Below are 26,412 nucleotides of genomic sequence, written 5' to 3'. Positions count from 1 at the left end.
TAAGTGAATGAATCAATGTTTATGTTTCTATGAATATTTCCTGAATAAATGTCTATAAAATGTTTGAATTTCATAACCTCTGCATTTATAGCTAGGGTAGGATGTAGACTTAGTTTACACCTGGCTACCCCTATCATCTTTTATTAAAATTAATTAATTATTTAATTAATTTTTATTAGATATTTTCTTTATTTAAATTTCAAATGCTACCCACCTAGGGATCCATCCCATAATCAGCCACCAAACCCAGACACTATTGTATATGCCAGCAAGTTTTTGCTGAAAGGACCCTGATATAGCTGTCTCGAGTGAGGCTATGCCAGTGCTTGGCAAATACAGAAGTGGATGCTCACAGTCATCTATAGGATGGAACACAGGGCCTCCAATGGAGGAGATAAAGTACCCAAGGAGCTAAAGGGGTCTGCAACCCTATAGGTAGAACAACAATATGAACTAACCAGTACCCCCAGAACTCGTGTCTCTAGCTGCATTTGTAGCAGAAGATGGCCTAGTTGATCATCATTGGGAAGAGAGGCCCCTAGGTCTTGCAAATTTTATATGCCCCAGTACAGGGGAATCCCAGGGCCAAGAAGTGGGAGTGGGTGGGTAGGGGAGCAGGTCGGAGGGAGGGTATAGGGAACTTTCGGGATAGCATTTGAAAGATCAATATTTCTTTTTTTTATTAGGTATTTTCCTCAATTATATTTCTAAGTAAACAAATTAGTTCCATATTCACTTGTATTGGATCACTTTCTTTTGCTGTGTCTTCAATATAAAATTGATTTAAATATGCCATTTATGAGAAAGATAACCTAAATGTGGATTTTTGTGTTCCTTGGAGTTTCTATGGTTATCGTAAGGATTTGAGTCTTCATTCCCATTTGAAATGATAATGACAAGAATTGACACTATTTATTCTGAATATCAGTCATGAAACTGCTAACTGGAGAAGAGATTAGGGAATGAGACAAGAAAAGATGTACAATTTCAGAAGATGATATCAGGCAAGACATACAGACATAGCTTAATAATGAGTGGTAAACAGGAAGAATTCATTAGCAATATACCATAGGATGGAAAGCATGGGCAGTATCCAAACTCTGGGCAATGCCTAGAATTCAATTCTTGGTATATGATAGGTGTGTCAAATAATGACTCTGATGAAGAAAGAGTGGCATTAGAAAATCCTTGCAATCCCTTCAAAAGGATCTAAGTCCCAACTCCACCATCCTCCCCAATCTGTGTCAGTTTATTCCCTGTTGCTGTGACAAACACCATAACCTAAAGTAACTTGGGAAGGAAAGGATTTATTATAGCTTATAGCTTATAGCTTTAGTCTATCATGAAAGGAAGCCAAGGCAGGAACTTAATAGAGACCATGGAGGAATACAGTTTACTTGATTGCTCCCCCATGGTTTCCTCAGATTACTTTTAATGTTACAACCCAATTCTCAGGAATGACACAGCCCACAGTGTGCTAGAGCCTGTCACATCAACTCTTAATAAGTAAAACATTAGACATACTTTCCTATAGAGCAATATATTGAAGGCTATTCTTCATTCGAGGTTCTTTCTTCCAAGGTGACTGTGGTTTAATAAGCCAGACAATCCTTTTATAGGAAAAAGATGTAACTGACTAACTGACCATTGTTTTTACAGAAAGTATACATAGATAACTGTTCCCCTTTTAGAACCCAAACTGCATGCAATATCAGCAAACTATTTGTTCATAGACTGTTCATAGACTGTGTAAAAAACTCTCATGCCTGGCTCTTATAAAAGCTCAACTTTAATTTACTTATAACTAAATAAGAAAGCTGATTTTTGTCTCTATCATAAGGTGAAAAGGTTTCTGTTGGGAACAAAATAAACCCACAACTTCATGCTGAATATTGGTTTTTAGTTGTCCCCAAGAAAGCAAGTAATGCAAACATTTTGCCATATGACATTGATTATTGTCTAAAGACGGGGGTGGGGTGGGGGTCAAATGTAAAAGTTCAAATGAGAAATTCAAGAAAGTTTCTGTAATTTTTGTGCATTTACGACAAAATATTCTGGAAAAGAAGTGTGGCTTGAACCCTCATGTAGGCTAGCTATAGATCTTTTATGGTCACTAATGCTTCAATGACTACTGAGAGCATAGATGACAAAAGGTAAGTCATGAAAATAACAGATACTCTTAGAGTGTTCATTGTGAAAGTTAAAATGAAAATCCAACTGGCTATGGAATAAACATAGGCTATGGGAGAAAATTCTTGAAATAGGGAACAAGGAATTAGAATATTTATAAGTTATCAGGGAATCTGGTTAGAATATTAAGTTGGAAATACAGGAGGGATTTTTTTCCCTTAAAATTCAATTTATTTTACAAAACACAGGGTAAAAAGAAAGTTTTGAGAAGTGATTGAACCCATTAGACATCAAGGGCAAAACATGTATTTACACTAATTGACTTCAAATTTATACCTTTAATATGGGTTATAAACAGAAATAATTGTGTGAAATTTCAATAATTTATTTTCCTCTAAAATTTTGCCATTTTTTTCTTTCTCACTATTTCTGTCAAAATCACTCAGTTTTGCCTCCCTGTACAACTTTTCAACCTAACAACATTCTTGTGAATGCACTTGATTCTCTAGTTTTCCTGTGTTTTATGATCCACTTGAAATGACTTACTTATTAGATGTAACTACTGCCAATAGAAAATTCTTGTTTCTAATAAGCATATCATTATGTTAGTGAATAAAACTGATTCTAGTGAGAATAATGGTAGTAATGCTCCATCTACTCTAGCTTGAGTGACTATTATTCTATTCTTGAAAGGTGGACACAAATATTATAGGAAAAAGTCGAAATTATCTAATAAGCCATGGCTTTGCATGCAAATTTACTTACGTGGACTTTTAATTTGAGCATAGTTGAGGGAGAAACTCTGACCTTTAGAATATGTGCATATATACACATAATGTTAAGTTTTTTCATGGTAGGCATGAAAAAGTTGTACAGAACTATGTTAGTTCAATTATTTTTCATAAAACAGACCTGATATGAACGTGCTACTGCCAGTTAGAAGGGTGTTATTGACCGTTTAATCTCATTGCTATATTTTTTCATCCTTTTTTTTCTCTACTAAATCTCCGTCTCTTGCTGTTTAATAAGCTAGCTGTTACTTGGAACATAATGAAAGGATTTCTCTCCTCAGTCCAAAACCTCCTAAATAGCCTGTTCATTATTCTGTTCACTTTGAACATTAATAAAAGCTGAAATAGCTAATTTGAGAGTTCCATGAAAACCTCCATTCAGGACAGCATCATCCTAATTGCTTTACAGCCTGCTGACTAGTTCTTCTACTCATCCCAGATTTTGTTTTTTCCCAAACTTAAAAGTGAAAACTTGGGTGTTGTGAAAATTAATCAACAATGAGAAAAGGACATAGTATTAAAATGAAACCAAACAAAAGCACCAGCTTCACAATGACCTTAGAATCATTGGATGCCCTTTTCTAATTGACTGATTGGAGAAAATTATCACTAAGATCCCATGGGTTTGGAGAATTTTAGTTCACAATGTAATATCCAAAATGGAGCCATGAATATGAGATGCCAATCCAGCACCTCCTCATCTGTTTGTGAATCCAGCATCACCTCACCTGTTTGTGAAAGACAAACTACAGATATCAGCAGTGCTTCAAAGAAAAAAATTATATACAAATAAACAGTGTGGTAGGGAATGAAGGTAAGGAAGTAAATATATTCATGAGAGTTTTAGTGAATTGTGCTCAAATTTGTACATTTAGGATAAGATGAAACAAAACAAAACAAAAACAAAAAACAAAACAAAAAACTGGGAGATCCTTCACTTGTAAGTCTTTGTAAGTAGTCCTTCATTACTATTATTTGATGCTTACATTGCAAGTATCTGAAAAACTAAAACTATCATTTGGATATTTACTCAGCACTTTGCTAATTTCTAAACATTGTTTTTAAGAAGTTCTTGCTTTGTTCTTACCCCAGACTTGCTCAAGTAAATATGAATTTCTGGCTCTTAATACTTCTATTCTCAGTGGACAATGATGCCAGAAGATGGATGAACAGATAGTCTGACAATGATAGATATCTTAGCTATGTCTAAAATATATGTCTACAATATACAATATCACAAAGGAATATGAGAGAAAAATAAAAATAGTGTATGTATCTATTTGATTATTTTAAAGAGTCTAAAATGATTTTTTACATTCTTTTTTATTAGATATTTTTTCATTTACATTTCAAAGTCCCCTATACCATCCCCCCCACCCTGCTCCCCAACCCACCCACTCCTACTTCCTGGCCCTGGCCTTCCCCTGTACTGGGGCAAATAATCTTTGCAAGATTGGGATAACACTGAGAAAAATGTTTGAGAAACTCTAACATTATAGTATATTTAAAATACCTTCTGAATATAAAATCAACACATTTAATTATTTAGCACTGGGAAACACAAATAACTGCAAAAGAAAAAATAAGTTGACATGTTTCACAAATAATAACTGTTAATACTATAACGTACTGTCAATTTATATATTATCTTGTTGATGCTGTTTTTACAGAATTAGGTTCACAGACATAAATAAGTCTATATTCTATTATTCTTGTAGCATTTCTATTTATTTTCAATGCTAAAAAATACTATTTGAATTCACTTCTAATGAGATTTGTAATATTGTATGGAAAGAATGAACTATTCTTTTGTTGTTTTAGCACTGCTTGGGATACAACCCAGGACATTTCTCATGGTAGGTAAATATTCTACTGAACTTCATTCTCAGTTCATTACATAAATAGTGAAAATTTCTAATTAAATTAATATCTTTATTATATTATCACAAAATGCTATGTCTTTCTCTGTACCATTTTACAACTAGTAATTCAGTTATAATTTCAAATAAAGGCTAGATACTAGTGTGTTTAGTAGCCAAGTTTCTTATTTAATTCCCATTTCCTCTCAAACAAGGCACTTTATGTTCTTCTTTGGCTTTCTGTTTCCTTTCTTGTTCCTATTTTCTTGTTTGATTTATTTTGAATTTTCTTTTCAAATCAAATTTCTTGACAGCCTGTACATTACTCCTACATTTACCTCTGCAGTGTTAAGAGAGTCAAATCAAGCAGTAAGTGCTGAGTTCAGGAAGTCTGTCCCTTACTCATATGAACTAGATTATTCTGAAGGTGCACTTATATTGTCTCCATGCTCATTGGCTACATCAGGATGTATTATTATAATATTATAGAACTTGATTTTTTTAAAGATGTGATCATGATTCAAGAATCATCCTAAGGTACCGCCAGACTGATTTTCAGAGTGGTTGTGCCAGCTTGCAATCCCACCAGCAATGGAGGAGTGTTCCTCTTTCTCCCCATCCTCTCTGTAGACAAACACTTATTTATATATTACTTTAATATGCTTTTATTGAACTTTTATCACAGTACTCATGGTATACAGGTAAACACACATTTAAAAGTTTGGAATGGGATAAACAACCACCAAACCCAGACACTATTGCAGATGACAACAAGATTTTGCTGACAGGACCCTGATATAGCTGTCTTGTGTGAGGCTATGCCAGTGCCTGGCAAATACAGAAGTGGATACTCACAGTCATCTATAGGATAGAACACAGGGCCCCCAATGGAGGAGCTAGAAAAAGTACCCAAGGAGCTAAAGGGGTCTGCAACCCTATAGGTGGAACAACAATATGAACTCACCAGTACCCCCAGAGCTTGTGTTTCTAGCTGCATATGTAGCAGAAGATGGCCTAGTCGGCCATCATTAGGAAGGGAGACCCCTTGGTCTTGCAAACTTTATATGCCCCAGTACAGAGGAATGCCAGGGCCAGAAAGTGGGTGGGTAGGGGAGCACGGCTGGGGGGGGGGAGAGTATAGGGGACTTTTGGGATAGCATTTGAAATGTAAATAAAGAAAATATCTAATAAAAAATAAAAATAAAAAAATAGAATCATCCTAAAAAAATTAGTGAAAGAAAGGAAAGTTTAACTCTTCACTTTCATTTTCCAGGGCCAGAATTAATTTTTATAAAGCATGATTGGGGTTGGCATGTGTCAGAGATAGAAGTTGCCCTTACTTTATTCAATCTATATATCATGTTGTTTTTACCTGTGAGAGTGCTTTACATCTGTGCAATATATTTCAACTTGCATATACACTTTCTTTACAGTTTTAAACAGTATATTTTTATTTAAAATAACATTTCAATTCTAGATTTTGATTATATATTTAACTCTAATTTTACCTATGTATATCCTCAGTAACTCTTTATATACAAGTTGTCAGATAGAAACCTAACATTTCGAAAATGGAATAAAAGCCAGTTTTTTCTATTAAAATTAGGACTAAAATGATGATGGATAATATTATCCATGTAACAAAGGTAGAGGGCTGATTGAATCTGTAGCAACTGGGGAAATTTCTTAAAGTGGTAGTGGTCCAAAGCATTATTAATATATGAAAATTTCTCATGGATATTTCTCATGGTATATTAAGAGGCACTATAATTTTTCAACAGAAATTGAAATCTTTGTAGAGACACACATCTGCAAAGCACTAGTTTATATTTTGTAGTGGCTATTCCTGGTTGTCAACTTGACTTTATTTAGAATGAACTACAATCCCGAATTGGAAGGCTCACCAGTCACCTTTATCTGGAGGCTGGGATATAGAAGTTTCTGATCTGGATCTTGGTATGGAGATCTTGAGGCATAGTGGCTATGGATTCCAGAAGATTAAATCTCTGAGTTCAACGTCATCTGGGATTAAAGGTGTGGTGGAACACACCTTTAATCTGGGCTACACCTTCTGCTGGAGACAATATAAGGACATTGGAAGAAGGGAGTCTTGCTCTTGCTCCTTTGCCTGCTTGCTGTGTGAGACTGAGTAACTGCTAGATCCTTGGACTTCCATTCACAGCTGCACCTGAACCATTGTTGGGAATCGGGCTGCAGACTGTAAGTCATCAATAAATTCCTTTACTATATAGCGACTATCCATAAGTTCTGTGACTCTAGAGAACCCTGACTAATACATATTTATATTAAGGTACTTGAATTTTATTTTTGCGGTGGAACAGAGAAGTAAGATGAGTCTCTTCGTCTCTCTGTCTCTATGTCTTTCTATCTATCTCATGTGTATGTGCATACACATGTCTACATGTTTGTGTATCTTCTATGTGTCTTTTTGTCTATGTTATAAGTGGGGAGTGGATTGCTGTGAAGAGTCTAATAGGAATACTAGGAAATCAGTATGTGCCCTTTTGTCTTTGATATCAAGTGAGGTAAGTGGTTTATTTCTCTATATTTTAAAGTTGGTTAAGGTTATCTACCTTTTCTATAACACCAGTTTATTATTGTTTGTTAAATTTGTTAGTCATCATCAAGCACTGTAATCTATAATTAGATTTTGAAGGATGCACCATGAGAAAATTATCATCACTCTTATAAGATTACAATGTTATAAGAATTAAAACCTCCTATTTCTTCTTTCAAATGGTTTTGAATTAAGTGTTTTATCTTTTTAGTTTGTGCAGATGGGTCAAACCCAGGAAGGAAGAACCTTTAAGGTAAAGTAGCAAAATCTAGTTGCTGGGTGTGCATATTTGAGAACTAGACACTAGATCTATGAGGACACTACTGCCTGATAGGAATATTACCAATGAGGCTCTTCCTGAAATGATTTGTATCATTTTTTTCTTGAAAATAATCACATAATAATGAGGTATATTAACTTGAGAGACCATAAATTCTGTATAACATAAGCTACTTTTATCTTTGATTATATCTATATAATTAAATCTTAACTGGTATGAATCATAAAGGTATTAAAATAACAACTCATCAAGAATTCGATTAAGTGGTAACAGGGACATCCAGATCTGCCTGCATCTCCAGAGGCCAGTTGGTACCAGGGACATACAGGTTAGGACTCTACCATATTTCCTTTGCCCACCATGTCTCCTTAGGCACGCCGAACTGCACCTTGTCCCTTGCACTTCATTTCTAGTACATAAGACTGCCTGCATTCCCAGGGAGGCCTGCCAATGCCAGGAACAAACAGCAGGAGGGAACTGGGCAGGAGAGGGGTTGGGGAGCTGAATAGGAGGGACTGGGTATGGAGAAGACTAAACTGGATTAACTGCAGGGAGTTCTAAGAAGGATTAAGTGTAAGAGAGATCTAGGATTGGTAAAGGGGAGCTCTCTGGACCGAATTAGAAACCCAGAACAAGGGAAACTTCCAGGAACTTATGAGGGTAAACTTAACTAAGACTCCTAACAATAGGGAACAAGGATCCTGAAATGGCCACTTCTTATAACCAGAAAACACTTCTAATGGAAAGATGGGGATATGAACTCACCCACAAAACCTTTAACCCACAATTTTTCCTGCCTAAAAGATGTTCAGGGATAATGACGGAGCAGAATTTGAGGGAATGGACAACCAATTACTAGCACAAGTTGAGAGGCATGCCAAAAGAGAGACCACCCTTGACACTATTAAAGATATTCTGCTATACTTGCAGACAAAAACCTAGTATAATTGTAATCTTAGATGCTTCACCCAGCAACTGATGGAAACAGATGGAGAGACCCATGACCAGACCTTAGGTGGGTCTCTGGAAATCTTGTGGAAGGGGAGGAGGAAAGAATGAAAGAGCCAGAAAGTTCAAGAACACCACAAGTAATCCTACAGAATCAAATAACATGGGCCCATAGAGGCCCGTAGAAACAGAACCACTAACCAGAGAGCATGCATGGGATAGACCTAGGCCCCCTACACATATGTAACAGATGTACATGTTGGTCTTCATATGGGACCCCTAACAACTGGATCAGAGGCTGTCTCTGACTCTGTTGCTTGATTTTGTATCCCTTTCCCATAGCTGGGCTGCCTTGTCTAGGCTCAATAGGAGAAAATGTGCCTGGACCTGCTGCAACTTGCTATGTCAAGATGGGTTGATAACGATGGGATGACTCCCCTTCTCTGAGGAGAAATGGAGGAGAGAAAAGGAGAGGTGTTGTGAGAAGAAGAGACAGAGGAGAGGAGGGAGGTGAAGCTGTAATCGGTATGTAAATATATGAATTAATATAAAGAAGCATTAGAATGATGAAGGATAGGGTATTAGAGTCCAGAAATCCCTGATCAATGGTAACTAAGTGACATTCAACATTTTTGGCTTTGGACCAAGAAATGCTTTTTAAATCATGCCATTCTATGTCTTGGTAAGTTTCCTAAAATTTATTTCTAATATTCTCTAAATGTTTTCTCAGAATATAGGAACATTCAAGTCCATTTTAATCAACCACCAGTTAGGTACAAATTAGCTTCAAAATCAATGTAAAGACATGTTGTAAAAATATCCATCTGCAGAGAGATGGTTTCCTCTTTTATGTACCCCCTCTCTCTTAAAAGTTATTAAGGAAGAGTCTGCTGCCATGGAAACACTCAATTTGGCACCATCTGTATTCAAAATTCAGTTGCTGAAAACCTTCAGCCAATCTCCAGTTTTTAATTGGCAGACCTTCCCAGAATGCTTTACAAATATCTCTTATTTAAAGCCACAGCATAAAGCATAGCACATTGTAAAACATCATGAAGCCTCACAACGCAAAGTTCACCCCATTACATTAAGATCACACCTGTAAATCAGCAAAAAAATCAGGCTTTCTGATAATTACTTGGCATGTGCTTATGACCCAGTATTTATTGCCAAATTGTTTTTTTTTCTGCCAGAACAGTACCTCCCCTCTTTCCTTCTCTTAAAAGTGATTTAAGTATTCACAAGATGCTGAAATGATACCTCCATGGAAATCTTTATTGAAATGTGCAGTTAAAAATGACAGACACACAGAAGAAATGGTTAAGAATGTGTATTTCAGACAAGGCACACTGGAGTCACACATAAATTGAAATATCCACCTGGAATTTAACTTATCCTTTCTACATCACATTTCCCCTATTCTTAAAGTATGTATTATTAGGATTGCAATGTTTTGGGCAATATGCATTCATCACATATACTTATAATGATATATCATATCTGTCACTGTATATGTTATTGAAGAATAATTTTCTGGAATGTCAACTGTTTATAATTTATATTGTGAAAATTCTTGAGAGCTAAATACTTAATCATTAAATATTAATTCGAAAGATGGCCTATTCGGCCATCACTGGAAAGAGAGGCCCATTGGACTTGCAAACTTTCTATGCCCCAATATAGGGGAATGCCAGGGCCAAAAGAATGGGAATGGGTGGGTAGGGAAGTGGGGGGCGCTATGGGGGACTTTTGGGATAGCATTGGAAATGTAATTGAGGAAAATATGTAATAAAAAATTAAAAAAAATAAAGTTGCTTTTATAAAAAAAAAAGAAAAAAAGAATTATTTGAAATATTCTTTTCTTTTTTTCTTAGATATTTTCTTTATATACATTTCAAATGCTATCCCAAAAATGAAATAACTTCTTCTTGGAGGGGAATAAATAGATTTAAGTAAGAAATGCCAAAAAAAATGTTGCACAGCTATATGTCCAATCCTGGTATTTTCATGTGATAGATACATTACATGCCATTCGTCTAATTCTTGATGGTATCTACCAATTTATCACATTATAACTGTCTCATGGAAGTATACTTTAAGATAATAGATAATTTACTCCCAGATCTGTACAACATAGCAAGCTTCCTCTACTATCATTGCCATCTTACTTAGCAGTCAGGTTTCTTCCATAATCCCTCATAATTCCAGCTATACAACTTACTGTCTTTAGGTCACACAAGTTCTCAAACTCTCATATCACTCACAAGAATTTTTTTTTTTTAGATTGTAGATTGTCTTAGTCAGGGTTTCTATTCCTGCACAAAACATCATGACCAAGGAGCAAGTTGGGGAGGAAGTTTTATTCAGCTTACCCTTCCACATTACCAAAGGAAGTAAGGAAATGAACTCACACAGGGCAGGAACCAGGGGGCAGGAAATGATGCAGAGGCCACGGAGGTAAAGGTGAGCTGCTTACTGGCTTGCTTTCCCTGGCTTGCCTCACCTTGCTTTCTTATAGAACCCAGGACTACTAGCCCAGGGATGATACCACCCATAGTGGGCTGGGTCCTCCCACCTTTGATCACTAATTGAGAAATGCCTTACAGCTGGATTTCATGGAGGCGTTTCCTCAAGGGATGCTCCTTTCTCTGTGATAACTCCGGTTTGTGTCAAGTTGATACACAAAACCAGCCAGTACACAGATTATTCTAATTTATTCATGTATTCTATTTCAGTGACAATTGATTATAATATATTGGATTTGTTAATACTTTATTATATTGCATTTCTGTGAATAGTGATATGAATCTTTTTATAGATTTATTTTTTAAAAATCTAAAAGTGCATAAATTTTATGAAAATTAGTAAGGATTTACTACCTTAATTTCTTCCTCTTTGTTTAACTTTCCTGTTGTATGGGTAAATTTCATGTCACTTTTTGGCCATCATAAACTAATACAAAGTCCTGATATAATTTTAAGATATTAAAATTGGATTGGTTATTCCAAAACTTTAACACATTAAACTTAATTCACATATAATATCTTTCCCATACATAAAAAAGTATTTAAGTAAGCATGTACCTTCACACCTTGAGTGGTAATGTATTTCTGGATTACATTCTTCCACTCTGACTTCCCAGCCTTTTACTGTATTCACCAGCTGTTATTTATTTGTTTGTTTGTTTGTTTTTGGCTTGTTGATATTTTAATGCAATATTTTTATCAATTCTTTGAGAATTTTATACATGTATGTTACATGTCCCCTTCTTCTTTACTCCTCTTAGACCTGCCACTACCTCTTTCTTCCTCTCAACTTTTTCTCTTTTAAAAATGTATGTATGTGCTTATTTTATATCCCAATTACTGCCCCTCTTGGTTACCACCTCACAGAGTCCCTCTGCCATGTCCCCTCCCCTTCTCAAGTCTCTACAGGGTTAGACTCATCGTCTCCTACTGAGTACAGACAAGGCAGCCCTGTTGGAGAACAGGGTCCCCTTTTCCCTTCTCAATAAAGAAATTAACCCACAAAGTTTGTATCTGAGATAAAGTCTCATGTAGCCCAGCCTGACTTGGAACATGCTATGTAGGTGAGGACGGTCTGAAGCTTCTGATCATACTGCCTCATCCTCCTAAGTGCTGGGACTGCAAGACTTTCCACCACAACTAGTTTTCCTGTGATGCTTGGACAGAGCCCACCACCAACTGAGCTGTATCCCCAAAACCTTCTTTTCTGCATCTCAGTCATGAGGTAAATGGCTTTTTCTCTGCCATGTCCTCTACCTTGCTTCCATGCACTTACAACCTCAGCTCCAAGTAGCTGCCATTTCTTATCCCAGTCATTTTAAATTGGAGTAGCAGGAGTGACAGGAATAAAAACTATCAGATTTAACTTAGTACTGTCATTGTTAAAATATGACTGTGTTTCCAGGGCCCACCTGATGTTGCCTACACTTCACACTGAAAGCTTGTTCCTACCAGCACTATGCTCCAGATTCTGCTCCTCATTGCCTTTGGTATGTAAAATAATTAGTGGAAAATCAACTCAAACTATTCTAAATAAAATTTGTGCTCATCACTGACCAATGTTTTAGGAAATTTATGGTGAAATAAAACAGACACAATTCTTGCCCATATTAGATCAAATCTCTTTTGTCTTTGCACTTGTTTTGATTGTTGTTGCTGTCCCTCAATTTCTCTTTGTATCAAAGTTACTTTCAGTATATGCACAAGCTCTGGATTGTCAACTCCTTTACAACATGATTCACTTATACGTGTTCTTTTCCATTAGCTAAATAGTTATTATCGAATTAAGTAATTAGAAGTGAATGGATGAGTATGTAGAAAGTTGAATGAAGAAAAATACAGATTGTTTATATTTTCCTTAAATTGCACATATACTATACAAAATATTATGCTGATTTAACTTCCATACCTAATAACAAACACATAAATGGTGATAACTATCATAATTTTCTTGGGATAATATATAATTTTTACTAAAACACTTTGTACAATCTTAAATACATAATGAACACTGATGAATAAACATTTGAAGGAAAATTCTGTACTTTGTGCATAATTTTTCATAGATCTAATTTATATATTCATGCATATTGTTAAGGAAAGTTTATGACATATTTTAAAAGTATTGTACCATATCTGTGGTAATCAGTAAGATTGTATTTATTATAGTTTAATTATGCTGTATAACTTATATTATTAAACATTTGCAGATTTACACGTATATGAAAAACACTGTCACTCTCAAAAGATCTGTTCATTTTAGAAGGCTAGTTTGTACTCAGTTGCTTCTATTAACTTGAAAGTGAACTGAGAAGTTTTGAGAGAGGGTTTCATTATGTAGCCCAGGCTCTCCTCATACACTACAGCCTCAACTTCTCAAGTGCTGCTAATGTAGACCTGCACCAGTATGCCCAAGATTAAGTCTTTACCCAACATTTGATTTTTTTTTAGGTGCAGATCTTAATTTATTTGTTCTTTAAAGGAAAGTAATTCATATAGGTTTTCTGATACTTATATGGGAGAGTTGGAACAATCACTGTTGTATGTATGCGAGAATTATTTTTCTTTTTTTTAAAGAATAAATTTTTATTAATAATTTTATTCATTTACATTTCAAGTGATATCCCCCTTCCCAGTTACCGATCCACAAACTACCCATCCCATTTCCCCTCTCCCTGTCCCCTTTGTCTCTATGAGGATGTTCTTCCACCCACTCACCCACTCCTGCCTCACTGCTCTAGCATCTCCCCTATGCTTTTCTTTTTTTTTTTAATTAGATATTTTCTTTATTTACATTTCAAATGTTATCCCCTTTCCTAGTTTCCTCTCTGAAAATCCCCTATCCTCTCCCTTCTCCCCCCTGCTCCCCAACCCACCCACTCCTATTCCTGGTCCTGGCATTCTCCTATACTGGGGCATAGAATCTTCACAGGACCAAGGGCCTTTCCTCCCATTGATGACTGACTAGGCCATCCTCTGCTACATATGCAGATAAAGTCATGAGTCCCGCCATGTGTTTTCTTTGATTGNTGGTATAGTTCCAAGGAGCTCTAAGGGTACTGGTTAGTCCATATTGATGTTCCTCCTATTGGGCTTCAGTCCCCTTCAGCCCCTTGGGTAATATTTTTCTAATTCAATTTAATCATTTGTGAGCACAATTTCATGCCACTTTACTGTTAGCATAGTATGCTATTTTACTATGAAATATAATTTTACATGAAAGAACTGTTCTAATTATTTTAGCATAAAAATAGGCTAAATTCTTTACTAGTTTTTATTTCAAAAATTGACTAAAGATTTAAACAGAAAGTTCTCATAATAATAAATAAAACTGGGTAAGAAAGGTCTTTTTAAAAACTGGTCAATTAAGGAAGTGCAAATTAAAAATGACTGTGAGATTTCATATTACTTCAATCGGAACATCCAAGATCACAATACAAACCTGACAACACCACATGGGTGTGGAGGAAGGGAACACTTATTCACTGTTGGGAGAATGGCAAACTGGAGCAGCCACTATGGAAAGCAAATCTTCCATAGAACCCTTTGCAAAAGCCCAAGAGACTCAACATCCTACTTGACAAATAACATGATTGGCCATGTTTACTGATGCCCTCTTTGCAGTAAGTAGGAAGTGGAAACAGCCGAAATGCCCTTAAATCAATGAATGAAAAATGTCAATTCGGTATGTATACACAGTGGAGTACTATTCAGTTATAAAGAAAGGGAAAATCATGAGGTTTTTCAGGTAAAAAAAAAATGTAACTAGAAAATATACCAAGGTAAGCAATGTATACACGCACATAAACAACACACACACACACACTACACACACTATACACAATACACACACACACAAACACACACACACACACACACAGAGAGAGAGAGAGAGATAGAGAGAGAGCAGGTATGCAAGTTCTCCCACATTGGATTTGAATAAACTAATTTTAAAAATATCTTCTTTGTTTGTAGTACTCAACTACATCAATTTTGGTTTAGAATTAAAAGCTGGTATTCAATAGATTACATCTGTAGTGTATAGTTGTATAAAACATCTAGTCTATAGGACTGACTATTGAATTACAATCTAAGTTCTACATTCATGATGCAGACACATTATAGAATCTCTATATTAAAACAATTTAAAGTTGATTTCTGGTGAATCATTACGGAACTGTGGTAGGCAAAAATGATATTATATGCATTGTTAGAAGCAGGTACACTCAACGAAAGAAATAAAATCTTTCATTGAAAACATAAACTATTATGTACATTCTCAATACATTTGATTTTAGTGAATATAAAGGATCAGAAGTTGATAATTTATAAAGTATATTAGTAATATTTTATTATGTATATATAAATATATCATTTGTGACCATGTATACAAGAATATTACATATTAAATTATTTACCAAGTCAGAGACAAGACTTAAACAAAATCTGGTTTTACATTCAATTTTGACAATGTTACAGCATTCCTAGTATGAAATTTAAAAAACGTGTGTATATGTGTGTGTGTGTGTGTATGAGAGAGAGACAGAGATAGACAGAGATAGACAGAAAGAAAGAGACAGAAACACATACAGAGAGACATAGAGACAGAGTCAGAGAGACAGACATAGATATAGACAGGGAAGAGAAATGTAATAATATGCTATGATAAACTATATCTTATATTCTAAGACTAGAACTTTTCCTGGGATGAGTTTAGATACTTTGAGGTCACTTAATATTGCTCTCCTGCTGTGTACTCACCCTGTTTGTTTAACCTGCCTTTAAGAGAAAAATGGTAACAGCCATTATTACTTAACTTGGATATAATCAATGTTATAAAATCGAGTAATACATAGTTGTAATCTTAATTTATATATTCTTCCATTCCTATTCTCCTGACCCAGAGAGCAATGTATGTTGAGTATGAATGATAACCATTTACTGGAAATAGCAAACACAGTAAAAAGCAACATTATAGAATGATTACCCACCATATATATTGGACATAGTGTAGGTATATTGTTTGATAGTATTTGCTTGTTTGTTATCTGGCTCAGCAACATACTCCTATGTAAATCTCTGTTTAAAGTTTCAGTAAAGTATCCCATTCCCTTCATGTAATGCTTTCTGTTTAATTCAGCAATATAAAGAGCAAGGTCCTTTGTTAGAGACATACAAAGAGATAGGAGCAGACAGATATACAAGACAGAATTCAGGTAGGCACAGATGCAGGCTCATACAATAGAGAGATGGAAGATACAGGGAAATAGAAGTAGAGAATTTAAATCTGGGCTTGCTCTTGGATAAATTATACCAATGGGAAGCTTCTTAATTTTCTTTATTTAATGCAGCACCTAAATATTAATGATGATTCTGAGTTTATCATTAATGTGTTGAAACCAACACAGAGAGAATTGCAGTGTTTGTCTGGATCTTAATGTTCCTTCAGTAGTCTCATGAGCAGTTGTATTGTCATGATAAGCAATTAGATGTAAGTCAAACTAACATACATGTAACAATTATATGAATCTGGAATCTCCTTTTGTTAGCACACCCCTCTCTCTCTACCTTATATGTTGTGAATCATTGGTTTACTTGGGTATGAAATTCTTTACATTTCCTTAACTACCACATCTATTCTAGCATAAATAACATTAAAATCAGTTATGGGAGGAGATAGAGGAGATGTACAGAAGGCCAGGAAATTGAACAGAGGTATGTAGCAATGGGGGATGGGAATCTGGGGATAGCAATCAGAAAGTACTAGTGTCAGGAAAGCAAGAGCCTCCCAGGACCCTACAGGGGTGACATTTGCTGAAATACCCACAAAGGGGAGGTGCAACCTGTTGAGACCATATCCAGAGGTTAGGCATGGCCTCCCAGTTGAAGGATGGAGCCACCCACTCATCTCCAAAATTTTATCCCAGAATTACTACTGTCTAAAGGAAATACAGGGACAAAGAGTGGAGCAGAGACTGAAGGAAAGGACATCCAAAGACTGCCCCACCCGGGGATCTAACTAACCAATTTATTTTTTCTATATAAGCTTTTTCATGGTTTTCAAGCAGTCTTCACTGTTAAGTGTTCTGACTTGCTGCTATTTTGGTGGTGAGATAAACAAACACCTACTAAAAGTTCATTAAATTCTCTCTAAATGTGTATTCAAATAATCCAAACAGGTTCTAATTAAATAGCACTAGCTAACACTCACTGAGGTTTCATCAAGATTCTGCCCTAAGCATTCCAAATGCTATCTCATGTAACTCTCCAAAACCTTAAGGCTGATATAAGTAATTCTCTTTTATAGAAAAGGAAACGAGGTTAGAAATTTATAGAGATTAGTCTTTTTATCCAAGGTCACAGGGCTAAATGGCCAATCCAGGCAGCTTGCTGTCAAAAACTTGTATGTGCTTTTTTTATATGGCTTCAGAATGGTGGGAATTATAGAAGAAAAGGGTACAAAAGCAAGGCCCTACAATACAAATGATAGAGGACTAACATTGGACAGAATTATTTGTGAATAAACTGAATAATAAAAATAAAGCAGATTATTTCCATATCCTCTGCACTGCTATGCAAGGTATTATGGTATTGTGCTTTGCAATATTAATGGGTATGAGCAAGAGTTTTGCATAATTCAGATACCTCTAGGGAAGCAACTTCAAATCATTCTTATTTTATGTGTTTTTGGTCCCTTGATCCAGTCCTTCTGAAGAAGAAAATGACCACGAAGGATAGACAAATTCAGCAGTGAAAGGATTGGAGAAAACTAAGCAATCTGAACACCAGAAAGCAGCATGTGCTATGTCTCATCTGGAGGTACTGAGAAAAAAATTTACTCTAGCACTTACAGTAAAATATGAGTATAACCTATATGATTACCTAGAAACAATAGATATCAAGAAAATTGGTTTGTATAATAAATCATATAGCTATTTTGTAGACCTAATTATTTCAGGCCTATTAGTACTAGTGAGGAAAATGCTTAGTCACTGGGCTTGCTCATGATACAATAATACACACACACACACACACACACACACACATATCTATCTATCTATCTATCTATCTATCTATATATATATATATATATATATATATTAAAATGTTCAAAGTTATGAGCTGAGGTTTACCAAGTAGTGAAATATTTCAACATAGTATCACACATGTATTAAATATTTTTCTCTTAAATGGTTCTTTAAAAAAAAACATAACCCCTAGAATGGATATATATACATACATATGGCAATAAAAAGGAACATCAAAGCCATTAATGGGAAAATGCAAATTTATGAACAAATATTTTTCCACTTTATCCTTGAAATCCAAATGTATATGAAGAACAATTATATTTTAAACATTAATGTGCTTTTGGAGTATTGAATTTCCATCCTATTTCATAGATTTCAAATAGGGAGATAACTTAGAGCACAGCAGGACTACAAATGGCATTGTTTAGACAAACATATCATGTCAGAATTATCCTAGTAGCAGCATTAGGAACGTTATGAATGTTAAGATTCCAGCTTATGCTTTAGTAACCAGCATGATATGTTTCTACAGAATACATAAATTAGAATTGGTTCCCTAATGCTGCAATTATTTATGAAGGTCTTACTCTCAAAAGAAAAAGCTTAGAAAAACAGAATTATTAAAATCACTGGAAATCAGCAGAGAAATAAAACTTGCCCTCCAGTTATGCAGTTGTAATCTACATCATGAAGAAAGGTAAAGACAATAGAGAAAACAGGATTATAAGGAATAATAGAAAATCTACATCTGATGTTGTACAGATATTATAAAATGTATTAATTCTACTTTTCTCTTAGGGAAAAGAAGTTATTTCTCATTAACAAAATAAAAATGACTAAGCGTCTCCTCATATTTGCATAACTATCTTTACCAATTTTTTTCCAGGAAAGAGACAACTCAATTACATATATAATGAAAATTCAGTATCTGAGTCACTCCCTAAGATTTACTTTTTTTCATCTGGCATACTGAAGCCTGGTAGGGCACCATCAGCTTCCACACTGGAGAAGGAAAGTTCAGATACATAAACTGAACAAACTCAGTGTTGACCATTACAATATTCTTGGCATGCTGGTTATATAAATGACATTCTGAAATATATCATAGAACAAAAGAACCTAAATTTATTTTTCTTTTTCAAAATTGTTAGTGGGAGAAACTGCTTAGTTTCTTTCCAAATCTGTTCATCTTCTTCCTTGGCTCAATATTGATACTGTTTTCACATTGTCTTTGTAGTCATGGGCTCATGTCACATGTCACAACCAACAGACTAGGCTTGAATCATGGTAAATCCTCATGAGCAATATTCATCCTGCATCTACCTATTAAATTCCTAAGCCATAGTAGACAGACATTAAAGATGGTTCAGCCCAACAACCAAGATTAGTATAGGGAGACTGGTATCTCCATGAAGGCCAACTCAAATAGATGATTGGTAAGAGGCCAATATTTCTCCACACCACATTTGCCATGAGACTACATAAACCCTACCTTCGTGAAGATTACAACTTTGTAACTCATTGAAATTCAGTTATTGCATGACTTTACATACTGGAAATGTTCTTCAGTAAAATGGCTATCATATTCAAGTATTTCCCATTTTCTATACCTTGAGCTGTTACTGAGATTTTCACGCATCTGAGCTTAATTTTTCCTGGCCCATTAAGAGACTTACTTCGATCAGTAATGATTGTTCTAGCTTCCTGATTGCTGGTTTTGTTTTTCAAATTCTGGGCAGCAGTAATGAGTTCTTCCAATTGGGGGCGTCTCTGTTCCAAATCTTGCAGTGTTGCCTGAAAGAAAAAAAAAATCTATTGTACCAGGAATTCTCCAACATTGTATTTTATTTTTTAAACCAGGCAAAAGACTTTTAGAAATAAAAATATGGTTTTTTTTGTTTTTTGTTTTGTTTTTTGTTTTTTTGTTTTTCGAGACAGGGTTTCTCTGTATAGCCCTGGATGTCCTGGAACTCACTTTGTAGACCAGGATAACAATATGAATCTCCAGTTTACAAGATTTTATAGAAAAATTACTGAATGCCAAATGTGTCTCACTCTTTGACACAAGATGATTTCCCATGAAAATCTTAGAGACTTGCTTCTGTACCTAAGAACTAACATGGAGTCATTTCTTACTATCTGGGTTCATGCAAAATCAATTTATTTAAAAATGTAATTTTGACTTATGACAGCATATTTTAAAAGCGTTAGTACATTTGTAACCTCATCAAACAGCATTATTATTAATATATATGTGTATGTATGTATATATATATATATATATATGACACAGAAAAATCCTATACATCATTTAAGATATATTATTAAATTTCTTTGTAACTGAAATTCATCACATATAGTATGATAAGTTGATACATATCAAGGACAGCAGATTCCCTTAAAGTTGCCTGACCATAAAAATCACCAAGCTTCTTTGATTCATTTCAGACCTAATGAGTTAATAAAGAACTGGTAATACTCATTTGTAACAAATTCTCTACTTCACCATATGATTATGAATGTTTGGATAGCAACACTTAAACACTAGTCCTCAGAGTCTTCCTTTATTTAAATATTTTTGTTTATATGTGATGTATGTGGTACATGTATATACATGTATGCAGATACAGTCACATATGTATGTGCACATTGAGATCATAGTGTCAGGTGTCTCAATTTCTCTCTACCTTATTACTTTGAGACAGGGAATTTATAAGAATGTACAGATCATGATTTTCGGAAAGCCTCAGTGATCCTCTTTACCCTTGGATGATGGAATCCGAGAGGATGGACTAGAAAGTCGAATGCTTTTGCAACAACACTCTTAAACACTGAGCCACCTCTCAAAGGCTCATATAAATTAAATAATAGTTTCTATTTCATAGTGTCTTTTTGTACCATACAAAATAATAAAGTCAACATTAGAAACATTTAACTTTCATCTTAATATATAAGAACTTCCTTTTATCTTCAAGAATCAGTCTCCTCTATTTGCCACCCTAGAATCTACATTCAATGGCCCAAATCTTAATAATAAGGACAAATGTGTGAAAAATTATTAACCTACTTCATTCTTGTTCTAAAACTTAATATATTTTATTTTAATTTGGTAAACAATAATTACTATTAATTAAAACCATTCTGATAGATGTTATATGTAGATTTTTATTTTTATTTTTACTTTTTTACCCTAAGTCCATAGACTATCTACTTTAAGGTTCTTGGTCATCCTAGCAGCTTTAGGTATGAGTTTTATATCATGGAGTGGGCTTTAAATCCAAACAGATATTGGTTGGTTACTCCCACAAGATTTTTGATACAATTACACTAGTATATCTAGGAAACATGATACCATTGTAGATGAGATTTGTGGCTGAGTTGGTATTTATGTTTCTTCTTTGGTAGCATGTATAGTACCTTCCAGTACCAAAGACACTACCACATAGGTATTTATATTCAGGGTGCTTTTCCTGAATTGAGGATTGTTTTACCTAACCTGGTTATTATTGTTGATGGTGGTGGTGGTGCGTGTACATTTCCATATGAACCTGAAAATTATCCTTTAAAGATCTGTGACGACTTGAAAATCTGTTGGAATTCTAATGGCTATTGCATTGGATCTCTAGATTGCTTTTGGTATGGTGGCCATTTTTAGTATATTAATGTTACTGATCTATGAACATAAGAGATCCTTCTATCTCCTGCTATCCTCTTCATTTTCTTTCTTTGGTGTTATAAAATTTTTGCCATACAAGTCTTTCCTCTGCTTGGTTTAGAGTTACTCAAAGATATTTTATATTATTTGTGGCTATGGGGAAAGATGTAGTTTCCCTGATGTCTTTTTTTTTTTTTTTAATTTACATTCGAGTCTTGTTACCCGCTTGGTCTCCCTCCCACAGACTGCCATCTCTTTCCTCTTCCCCCTTGCCTCCAAAGCAGGTACTTACACCCAATCATTGAGCTGGAGTTGGGGACACCTGGTTAGGTTGAATTAGGGGAAGGATTGAACAAGCTGAAGGGGGCAGTGTTTCCATAGGAAGACCAGCAGTCTCAACTGCTCTCAATGCACACAGAGAGAAATGCTCTAAATAAATGTACAATGTACTACCCAGACTCCAGGAAGCTCCCAGAGACAGAGCTACTAACCTGATGCTGTCTCAGTCCATTTGTCCTTTGTATGTAGGAGGGCTACTGATTTCTTTGAGTGTATCTAGCCACTTTGTGGAAGGTGTTTATCAGCTGTAGGAGTTCTCTGGTAGACTTTTGGGAGTCACTTATTCATACAATCATATCATCTGGAAATAAGGATACTTCGACTGCTTCCTTTCTGATCATTAGTTAGCCTACCTGTTTCCTTCCTCGGAGCAGCCTATGAGCTCCCAGAAAGTGCATGGATAAAACAATGAGTGAAGGGAAGGGTATTCGTAGGGAAAGATTGTGTGATCCACTGGAGAGCTGGGGATGGGGAGAAGAGAAGCTACTGCAGATAGTCTGCTACAGAGTTAGTGATGACACTGGGGGATTAGATTTGGAACAGGAAGAAGTGAAGATCTTCAGTTAGACTACCTGCTTCCCTGGCTGCAGTATATCTCTTATTTTTGTTCTCTTAATAACAGAACTAGAAATTGTCAGACTTCAAGTGCAATGCGAAAAAAATGAAAGATGAAATTTGGTAGCGAGTAATAGATCTGGACCTTGCTTATCTCTTATGCCCTTTGACTCAAAATTATTTTCTAAGGATTTTGGTTTTGGAAAGGGCAAAGCTGGATCATTCTTTCGTATTTCCTTTGTGAATAGGTAAGGGGATCAGGCTTCAGATTTAATCTCAGTGACTTCTGATAATATTAAAATAGTATGAAAAACTTGATCAAACATTGTACATTTATTTAGAGCATTTCTCTCTGCGTGCATTGAAAAATCAGAGGGGCTAGCTTTTAACAAATCTTCCACATTTGTAAGTTGTGATTGCTCAGAAGAAAAATCCAATTTTCAGGTTTCTAACTTTTATGGTTTCTTTATATAAAAGTGTGTTTGAAATATGGAACAAATTGCCAAAGACAGCTATTGAAGTAAGTAGAATAAGTAACTTGGACAGTGCTAGACAAATTTTAAAATAGGAACTATAGTTGCAGACAGATTTTATAAAACGAGATACATTCCAGTGTTAGAATGCTAAAGTTGGTAATCTGTGACACAGAGAGCTGACCTCTTCTTAACTGCAGGATTATAGTTAATAGGTTATATACTTTAAAAATGTTACCCTGAAACTACAGAGAAAGTCAAATACTCAACTCAAACTTGATAAAGAAACAAATACATGTATTCAAAAGAGAAATGTATCCATATTATTCATTCATATTAGTACATGTGTTTTCAAACTCTACATATTCGAAGGGCTCTGGATGAAGCAGTGAACAATGTATTTGTTATGGTTGCATAAATAGTGAAAGATACTTTTAATACTTGAAAAGTTTTGGATAAGAAGTAACTACTAGATTGTTTTCCTTTGATTTCATATTAGTTCACTCTCAAATGTTAATATCAGTATTTGCTTTTTACTTGCAGGTATATTACTTGATGTTTGCTCTACTTCTGTTTACTTTCGAGATCTTCAAATTCCCTTGAGAAGTGTGTTATAAAAGTAACTCCATCAACTTTCACTTGAACTTTCCCAGACTCTAAATTAATCCTGACCACAAGAAACAGCTTCTACTGCTGAAATTAGCAAGCATGTCAATTTAGGTTTAAAACAAGCCATTTTCTCCTCTGATGAGCAGAATTCATCTCAGGCTATTGTGAAACCTGTTCTCTAGTTGGGCAGTTCTCTAATTCTGCTGACAGACACATGCTTTGTAAGCACCCACAAAAATTATTAATGACATCCTTTTTAAAATCCGCGTAAAAATGGAAAGACCTTCACATCTGCAATATAGCCTGGCATTTCTAAGGAAAATCGCAAAGCTTTATTACATTCATTGGTCAAGACATACAAACTTCCATTTTAAAAAGTCTGTACAATAATGTATTTTACTGTGGAACTTAGCAGACATTACTATTCTCCCTTTAAAGTAGATTTTCTGTATGGTAGAATAAGAATTTTCTTTGATTTTCTTTATAGAAAAAGGAAATGACAAGTATTTTCCATTAATATATTATAAAATAACTGAAGGACATTTTCTAAGAAACAGAACAGTATAATATAATGTGAAAAAGATTAGTTTTCATTTATTTTTCCTTTTATGTATATTTTATTTAATTGGTTCTTATAATTTCTTTGACTCAAAAATGTAAATGCATTCCACAACTTGTCAAATGCAAGGAGTTTTATTTGTCTACTATAGAGCTATCCAAATGTCAGAAAGTACTTTAGATTAAATCATTATTCAAGGTACCTACCTCCTACATATCTACCTTTCAAATTCCATTCTGTGCCCCAAAATGCTGTCCTTACCAGATGCTACCCTCTCAAATACACTGTGACTCTAATCTCCATTCTCAGATGAACTTCAGGGGGCCTTTATCATTCACCTTTCTCATTGGAGCTTTACTCATGTTAATGGTAATGGAGTAGAATACTAAAAGCTCATGGTTATTTCTCTGCTATGTGCCAAGATTTTTACTACATAAATAATTCACATGAACAAAACTAAAGCCATTACATGCTTAACAGTAGTTAAGCATGATAATTTATTGTATCTACATGGATTCTATCATTCTGCAATAAACAAAACATAGGAAAAGGAAGGAATCGATGCTACTTCTAAAGAGACCTAAGGCAGCTATCAGGCTTTACTACAAACAGCTTACCCCTTGGAGATGAGAATTCATCATGGATTCCACTAGCTGAGCAAAGGTGGAGGAGAAAAAAACACTTCAAATACAAAGTGAATCAGAACTCTTTAATCCTACTAAATCCCCCCAGGGTTGAGGGAAATGGTTATAAATAGTAATCCTATAAAAAAGGAAGTTAAACAGTGAAACCATATATTTTATAAACTGGGTCATTTCAGGTTCTCAGAAAAATTCTATTATCACGCTCCCTCTAAAAGAAATTATACCAAAATGAAACTAGCATAGAAAAATCTAGAGTGAACTGAATATTCATTTCTTCTCTATCAAAGGAAAGACCTTAACCAATATTTTTTTCTATTAAGCGTTCTTCATATAACTTAATTTTTCTTCATATAATTTCAATTACAACAAAGGTTTATGGCAATTTTCAATTGTTGCCATTTTAAAGAAACAAACGTGGATTAAGCTTAAATATACTGATAAAATTTTTATGTACCTTTAAAAATACCCACAAACACTGCAGAGGTAGTCTAGTTTATGGTATCTTGTCATATATAGAAAGGGATAAGCTTGGGTGGGACAGTTACTATAGATTATTTTATAGCTGAAAAAGGCTTTACCATTCTTTGTACTAATCATCTGTCATTGAAAACTTTACTTTGCCTTGTCTCCTTCCATGTAGATAGCTGATTCTCCAAATAGACTGGCCGAATGCCACTTTGCCTTTATTGCCCTCCAATTCTTCATTTATCACACATTTAAACACATTTTCTATGTGGTATAACTTTCCTACTCATTCTCTAAATGACCAGTATGTCTACTGATAACTTCTTCATAAGTACTTCCTAACCATGAACTTAGTCATCCTTTTGTTTGTTATTCATCAAAGACATTCTTTATTAATGACCATTTTCGTGTGATTTCAAACTTTCAGGAACACAAGAAATCTCAAAGAACTCCCCTTTTCATCCAGATTTATAGAAAACATTGCTACATTAGTCAGTGTGTGTATGTGTGCTTGTGTGTCTGTTAAATCTGTTCAAAAAATAGCACACTTATTTTTCTGGACAATGTGATAAAAGTTCAAAATATGTCTCTTAAGCAGAATATGGTAATATATGTCTGTAAGTCTTGCATTTGGGATATTGACTAAGAGGACTGGCCTGAGTTTCAGGCAACCATGGGACCCATAGTGAGTACCATCACAGTCAGAGCTACACTGCAAGCCTGACTTTAACACTGAACTTCCTGGTTTTTCTTTTTCCAATTTTCAGAGAACATATGCTTTTTGTGCCTATCTCTCTAAACTATATAGTTCCATCATTTGTTTGTTTCTTGTTTGTATGTTTGTTTCTGTTTTGCTATTGTTTGGTTGGTGTTCTCTTTTCTTTTCTTCTCTTTTCTTTCCTTTCCTTTCCTTTCCTTCTTCTTCCCTTCCCTTCCCCTCCCCTCCCCTCCCTTCCCCTCCCCTCCCCTCC

General features: G+C 34.9%; 1 protein-coding gene across 4 annotated transcripts in view; it reads right to left on the bottom strand.

Annotated features, from left to right (window-relative positions):
* The window catches only part of Dmd (dystrophin), a 2,293,239-nt gene that overhangs the window by 646,605 nt on the left and 1,620,222 nt on the right, over positions 1–26,412 (bottom strand). For all 4 annotated transcript variants that reach the window (XM_029473189.1, XM_021152893.1, XM_029473188.1 and 1 more), the window contains exon 52: positions 19,819–19,936. In XM_029473189.1, coding sequence (XP_029329049.1) covers positions 19,819–19,936 — 118 coding nt within the window. The remainder of the gene's footprint in view (positions 1–19,818; positions 19,937–26,412) is intronic.

The sequence above is a fragment of the Mus caroli genome, chromosome X (assembly GCF_900094665.2).
Source record: "Mus caroli chromosome X, CAROLI_EIJ_v1.1, whole genome shotgun sequence".
Taxonomy (NCBI): Eukaryota; Metazoa; Chordata; class Mammalia; order Rodentia; family Muridae; genus Mus; species Mus caroli.
The sequence above is the reverse complement of the archived record's forward strand: the minus strand, read 5'-3'. Positions and strand labels throughout refer to the sequence as shown.